General features: G+C 29.7%; 1 protein-coding gene across 1 annotated transcript in view; it reads left to right on the top strand.

The window, feature by feature from the left end:
• Positions 1 to 7,701, top strand: part of LOC117177060 (metabotropic glutamate receptor 8-like) — a 54,369-nt gene that overhangs the window by 24,165 nt on the left and 22,503 nt on the right. Inside the window, exon 7 of the mRNA XM_033367534.1 lies at positions 6,777 to 7,078. Coding sequence (XP_033223425.1) covers positions 6,777 to 7,078 — 302 coding nt within the window. The remainder of the gene's footprint in view (positions 1 to 6,776; positions 7,079 to 7,701) is intronic.

Below are 7,701 nucleotides of genomic sequence, written 5' to 3'. Positions count from 1 at the left end.
CCTCCTTTTTTTCTATTTGCAGTCCTCATCCCACCCACTTCTATTCCCCCCTTTACTAACTTCATTTTTGTTTGTGCACTCTAATCCTATTTTTATTTCTCCCATCATTTTTCCCATCTCCTCGTCCACATTTCCCTCTCCCATTTTAATATTTCCTATTTTTTCTCTAAACTGTTTTTTTCCTTCTCTTGGCCAATCCCCTTTTCCTACACTTTCTACATTTGCTCCACTTTTACTCATATTGCCATTGTCTTTTTGTCCCTCTAATGTCTTTATTAAGGGAAAGTGATCCGAATCAATATATTCACCTACCTCTAGTTTCTTAACCTTCTCTCTTTCCTCATCATCCACTATCACATAATCAATTACAGTTCCCCTCTCACTTTCGGAGCGTGTATATTCTCCTTTTTCATCCATTTTTATATTTTCGTTTAAGATATACCATCCAAACTCCTCCAAGCTCTTGAACAACACTTTTCCCTCCCCATTTAGTACCTTATCTTTTGATTTATTTCCTTTTTCTTCTCCCCATTCCCTTCCTCCTCTGTCTCCTGTTCTCGCATTGAAATACCTACCTATTATCAGCCTAATCTCTTCTTTATTTTCTTCAATCATTTATTTAATCTCCTCTGCTTTCTCCTGCATATCACCGTTCACATAAATCCCCACTACCTTCCACTTCTCTCCTCCCATCATTGCCTCTTCTACTATTAATCCTTCTTTTTGTTCTTTCCTGTCTTTCTTATCTTTCCCTGTTATACATTCATTCCTTACTTCCAGCACCATTCCTCCCATTGATCTGCCTTTTTTATTCTTTCCCTTTGCATTTTGCACTTGCCATTTGTAACCTCTTGGGAACCTTCCCCTTACTCTTTCCCATCCCTTTTTATCTAGCCACGACTCGATCATTATGACTACATCCCACTGTGTCAAATTTCTCATAAACTCCCTATCCTTTCTCTCTAATCCTGCTATATTCCAGTAACGAATCTTCCATTCTTCCCTACTTTCGTTTTTCATCTTTTTTTCCTTCCTACTATTTCTTATTTTCCTATCTCCCGTTCCTTCCTCTTATAGTTTCTCTGCTCTTCATTCCTGACTAACTGTTCCCTTTGTTCATCCCAATCCCACCATACTCCATCTATCTGCATTCTCCCATACTTAACTCATGTTCTCTTTCCCTTTTTTCTTTCCTCTTCCGCTATTTCACTTAACTTATACTGTATCTTCTTTTCTACTCATGTCAAATCATCCTCTATTCTTTTTGGACTACCATATAATAACCTCTTCTTTGTCATCAGCTCCCTCTTATGTTCCCATTTCTTTAGTTTCACCAGTACAATTATCTTCCCTCTTCGCTTTTCCCTTTCTACATTTCGCATTTCCTCTATCTCTACCTTAGCATCAATCCTTTTTAGTATTTCGTCCACCCCTTCCATCAGCTCATTACCCTTTAATGTTACACCCTTTATCACTATGTTTAATTTTCTTTCATCCCTCTCTTTCTTTTCTATTCTTCGTTCTATTTTTCTCAGCCTTTCCATATCCTCATTCCCACTCTCGCCTCCACCACAATCTCCGTTCGAGCTTTCAAGTTTCTTCATCCTACCTCGCATCTTCTCTACCTTTTTATTATTATCATCTTCTTGCTTCTCTAGTTTTTGCTCCAATGACTGCATCCTATTTTCTAACTTTTCCCTGATTTCTTCCCATTTTTTAATTCTTTTCTTAACTTCAGCCATTTCCCGCCTAATTTCCTTCTTCAATTCCTCTCTTCTTTTCTTCTGCTTTTTTTCATAAATCCCCATTACCTCTATCATCACTTCTCGAATTTCCTTTAGTCTTTCCTCTCATCGAAATTTCACTTTCATCTCCGCTACCGTCAGCCCCCTTATTATTATCACTCTTCACTAGCAAACTCTGCTTTTCCGGCGACGATCTAAACATTTTCTGATATTTTACGCTCGCACCGATATCTTCCTTCTCTTCACTGTTTCCCCCTCCCCTCCCTTCCTTTTAATAAATGCTTCTATTGAACCTACGCTTTTTGCTCTTAATCTCTCCTTTTCTATAGTTTTCTTATATTTCCCCCTTGCCTCCCTTTCCTTGATCTCCTCTTTCGGCATACTGAACACTTCCTACTCTAAATCTGTTTCTTCCGCGGAGATACTCGCTCTGCTAGCCATAAATCAAATTCAAACTTTCTCGCTTTCCATACTTTCCTGCCTCTATCTAGCGTCGCTGCCTGGTACCTGTCTCGCCTTTCTTTGTCGCTACCAAACCCTGCTACCACCAATCCGATCAACACAGTCCTTCCACCCTGTCACAAATTTCCAAACAAACTTCCACACAAATCGGTCTGAATCCTTCAAAATATCTACCTCCCCTTTTCAATCTCACAATCCCTCAATTAAACTCTCACATCCACACCCTTCTACACACTTCCACAATCCACTCACCTCAAATTTCACCACAATATCAAAAAAACTCAGCATCAACACTGGAAAATTCTCCAATCTTGAATATTTGAAACTTGGTTCCAGATTGAAAATTAAAAAATGAAGAAACCTAAAAACAATTATTTAAGAATTTAGGTTTTTAAAGCTGAAGAATTTATTTTCAAATCATGAAAAATTAAACTTTTTCGGAGTTGCGGTTTTAAAAACTGCATTTTCATATTGAAAAATTAATTATAAACCAATTTTTAAATATGAAGTTTAATTTTTTTTAACAATAATTAATTATTTTGAATCGAGAGATTTTAAAAGTTAAAAAATATACCTTAAATGATTTGGAATTAAGAGCGTTCCAAATAAAACAATTTTAGATTAGGTACAATTTTGAAAAGGGGGCAATATTTGTTTATCATTATCTCTCAAAATTAAACATTTTTAAAACAAAAATTTAGAAAATTCCACAATTTTCATTAGAGGAATTTAAAAATTTTATAATTTCTAATTCAAAGCATTCAAAATTGAACAATTTTCGGTTGAATTAAATAATTTTGAAATTGCAAGAGTTTCAATTTAATAAATATAATAATATTTAAAACATGAATAGATTTTAATTTCAATAAGTTTCAATTCAAACTGATGAAAATTTGAACATTTTAAATTAAAAACTTAATTTGATGTTTCCAAATCAAAGCTTCTGAAATTCTAGAATTTTATATTATTATTACGTACAAAAAATTATAAATCAACATTAAAATTGATTCGATAAATTTTGCTAAGGTTGAGAAATAAATTTATCGTCATTTTTACTAATCAAAGCGGAAAACTGTTTAATCATAAACCTTTAAATTTGAATTTTTCAAAAAAAAAAAATGTTCAAAATCAAAACTAATTTGAATGGGTATCATTAAAAATGAAATAATCTCTACTATGAAACGTCCAAAATGAGGCGAATCCAAACTCTATTAAAAACTGAAAAAATAATTAGTCACTAAAAATGGTGATATTAAAACGTTTTCATACTCAAGCCTTTAAAAATTTCTATTCTTTTGAATAAATTTGAATAATTTCAAAATTTAAACTTTTGAAATTGTTAATTATATTTTTGGAAATTTAACCATTTCAATTGCGAAATAAAAACTTTTGAAACAGAAAACTTGAAAATTTAAAGTTCAAGATTAAAATTCATAGCTTATTATTCTGGACAAATTTAATTTAAAAATTGTCTATAAAAATCCTTAAACGGAAAATTTTGTATCTATCAAATCATTCAATTTAATATTCTACAATTAATTGTGAACATATCAAATTGAAACAAACCCACTTTTGATATTAAAATGTTTAATATTATTAAATTAAAAACTGGCTATGAAGGCTTTCAATATGAAATTTTGCAATTTCGAAAAATGTAAGGAACACGTAAAAAATGTCGAACCAAGTAAAAGTATTTTATTGTTTAAACATTTTTTAATCGTTTAGATTTCGAAAGTTCAAGTCCGTTCCATTTGGGAATTAACGTTTTCTATATTAATTATTTTTTTACGAAATATTTTCCACAGGAATACTTCTTTATTACTTTTCATCCAATATTTTCGACATTATTATTATATTCTGTTGAATATTTTTTACAGAAATATTTTCTACATTATTCAATAATTATTTTTAAAATATAAACAATTTTAATTTGTGAATAATATACAAACAAAATAGCCACTGTTATTAATCTCACATCTGATTTATTGTTAGTATTGACGGTCCCCAAACATATATAACCGGGCCAAGTGCTGCCTAATTTCAGTGATCGAATGAGAAGCTTTAAACAATTACATATGTCTAAATGAGCATATATGGATATGCTACAAATTTTTTTCTCAAACTATTAAAAAGATATAAAATATTGCGAAAATTTCTGAAAAAAAATTAGAAATAGAAAATTTGAAAAATTATAAAATAGCCTAAATGAAAAATCTTGAATTGGAAAATTCCGGAATGATCAAATTCTCGAGCAATTAATAATATTACCGAATTTGAAAAATTTCAGAATATTAAAAAACCGACACTATAAACTTGAGGAAACTAAAAATTATTCTAATAATGTAATATTCAAATAATAATTTTAAAAAATGAAACATTCAAAAGAATTTTTCATTGATCAAAAGTTTTCATTATTGTATTTTCAATAAATAAGTAATATTCGGGATGGCAACAAAATGTCGAACAATAAAATGTCTTATTGATAAAATTTCTGTTTTTTGCAATTCTAGAATTTAAACAATTGAAAAACTTGTTTTGAGATGAATATTACATTTTTATTAAAAATACATGAATTCATTTTTTTATTAAAGAATTTTTTTTTTATTTAATTTTTGAAAATTATTGTTTATGAAAGAACAATCTTTGCATTTTTTTAATTTTGGAAATTTTCTAGTTATGAGAACTTTACAGTCTCGAATATTTTATAATTGGCTATTTTCTTTCGGAAATGTGAAATTTAGGTAATATTATCAACTTTCGGGAATTTTCAAATTCGGTATTAATATAAACTATCCGGGAATTAATTTTTCGGAATTTTTATACTTCGGCAATTTTATCATTCTGGGAATTTATTTTTTCGGGATTTTCCCAATTGGTAATTTTTCTATTTCGGCAATTTTACCATTTCGGAAATTTTCTTTTTCGGACATTTTCATTTTCGGAATGTTCATTTTTTGGGATTCTTAAGTCATCCTAAAATATTAGTTTATAGTTTTTGAAAATGAAAAATAACATAACCTTGTATTTATTATAAGGATAGAAAAATACTGACTTCAACTGTCCAAAGAAAAAATATCGACTTGAATTTTTTTTGATGATTGAAAAATACTTTAACTTCATATTAAGCGGCATGAAATAATAACTTGTACTTTTCAGAAATTAAAAGTATTAAGTTTTTATTTTTTCAACTATTGATTAAATATTAACTTGCATTTTTTAACTAACAAACAGCATTAACTCTAATTTTCTAGTAATCAAAAAATATATTGACTTATACTCTTTGAAGGATTAAAAAATATTATCTTGTAGTTATTCAACAAAAAAAATTAACTTATACTTTTTCAAGAATCAAAATATTTTAAAGATACATTCCTTAGCAATTACAAAATAGTCACTTTGATAAGTTCTGAATGATTAAAAAATATTAATATTAGATTTTTACAAAAAGTACAAATCAGTATATTTTTTTATTTCTAAAAATTTGAAGTTGATATTTTTTACCCTGAGAAACTGCAAATTAATATTGTTCAATCCTCGTAAGAAATACAAATAAACATCTTTTATATTTAAAAACTATAAGTTAATATCTTATACCTCAAAAATACTAGCCAATATTTTATCAATTTTATATATGACAAAAATATTTATGAAAATTGAAGTAATTATAAAAATAATTAACATTTTTGAAAATTCTTGATCTTATTTTAAATGTGATTCTTCATAGTATTTTTCTGAATTATTAAAATATTTTTAGAATTTTGCCTTTTATTTTGCCTTTTAGTAGTTCAAGAACCTTATTAATCGAGAATTTCCCAAGTCGGGATTTTGTAGTCATCTCATTTTTACATATATTTACATACGATAAAATAGAAAATATTTTCATTGAATAAAAGTATTTTACATTATTATTAAAAAATTTCCTAATTGTTTAAATCAAGTAATTTCCTTGTGTCAATAATTTTACAGTGTCTGATCTATTATAACGTGTTCAATTTTTTTTCTAGAATGTTCGAATTCGGTTATATCATAAATTGTCCGGGATTTTCATTCAAAACTATAATTATAAATTGAAATAACAGATATTTTAAGGATTATTTTTTGGTCTTGTGAGGCGGGCCTGTTTAAGTACCGTAGTACTGCGTCTAAAACTTATTTTGTTATGTCTCTTTATTTTTAAATCCTGGTGAAACAGAGGTCTATACGCGGGTCATCCTTGCTGCTAAAGTATTACTTAAGTCTTTCAGAATGAGAACATGTACCGCTGCATCCGACTTTATTATCAGTACTCGCACTTTATCTGAATGTTTGACCAGGGGAGAGGAGAACTGCAGAAAACCGCCTACCTTATCGTCAAACTTTCCGCTCGACAATCAACACTGATATCTGGACTCTCCTCGAGTCAAAATTCACCTCGCAACTAATCCCGTCGCTTTTAAGAATGATAAATATAAATAAATTGTTGATAATTATCATTTGGTATCATATATAGTGTCAATTGTTGAGATTATTATTATTTTTTAAAATCATTTCTTGTTAATTATATTTATACAATTTTATTTTTTAATCCAGTTGTAGTACTTTTTGCTGAAAAAATAACAACTTTAAAAGTACTCGAATCAGCAAGACGACTTGGGGTTGGTTCCCGATACGTTTGGATCGGAAGTGATGCTTGGTCCAATTCCAATCATCGAGAATTTTTAAATCCTGATGATAGTCAGGACCAAGAACAAATTGTTTTAGAAGGGGCCCTGGCTGTGCAACCTTTATCAAGACAAATGTCAGGATTTGATGAATATTTAAAATCACTATCACTCCAGCATGAAGAAACCAATCCATGGTTTAGAGAGTTTTGGAGAGAATATCACAGATGTGGAAGGAAATTCATTAATCAAGATTTCCATAATGTAAGAAAAATTCCATTTTTTTATCGAATAAAAAACAATCCAGTGGTATTTAGATAAATAAGTCGTTCAAACCTCCTCTCATACAATTACCCTCCCCTATTCCCCCAAATCTCCTGCATTCCTCTACTGCCCTACTCCACGCCTAACTCCTCTCCATCTCCCTCTCCACCCCCTCACCCCCTCCCCACTCTCACCCCTCCCCCTATTTTTGTTGTGAATATTTCGGTGAAATTTCGATATCCTCCCGCTCCTATTGAAATTTCATGTGAAACTGAAGTTGAACCCCTGCTATTTTTAAATACAAAATATAAATTTAATTTTATATAACTGTCAATCAATTTTAAATAATAACTTAATAGGTTTGAAAACCACTTTAATATTTCAGACTCTTTCCCCTGTTCCAATATTTACCCCTTATTTCAAAAATAATTTTTTTCCATTCTCAAGAAATTTACACTTGTTTTCACTTTTTGCTTAAATTTAAATTGAATTAATACGAGGGTGGATTGATAAGTTTCCGGCCTGACCAAGAAAAACAACGTTTTTAAGAATTTTTTTTTTTATTTCTCAACATAATCTCCTCCAAGGCT

The sequence above is a fragment of the Belonocnema kinseyi genome, chromosome 7, assembly GCF_010883055.1.
Source record: "Belonocnema kinseyi isolate 2016_QV_RU_SX_M_011 chromosome 7, B_treatae_v1, whole genome shotgun sequence".
NCBI classification, from domain to species: Eukaryota; Metazoa; Arthropoda; class Insecta; order Hymenoptera; family Cynipidae; genus Belonocnema; species Belonocnema kinseyi.
This window is presented reverse-complemented; position numbering and strand designations above follow the sequence as displayed.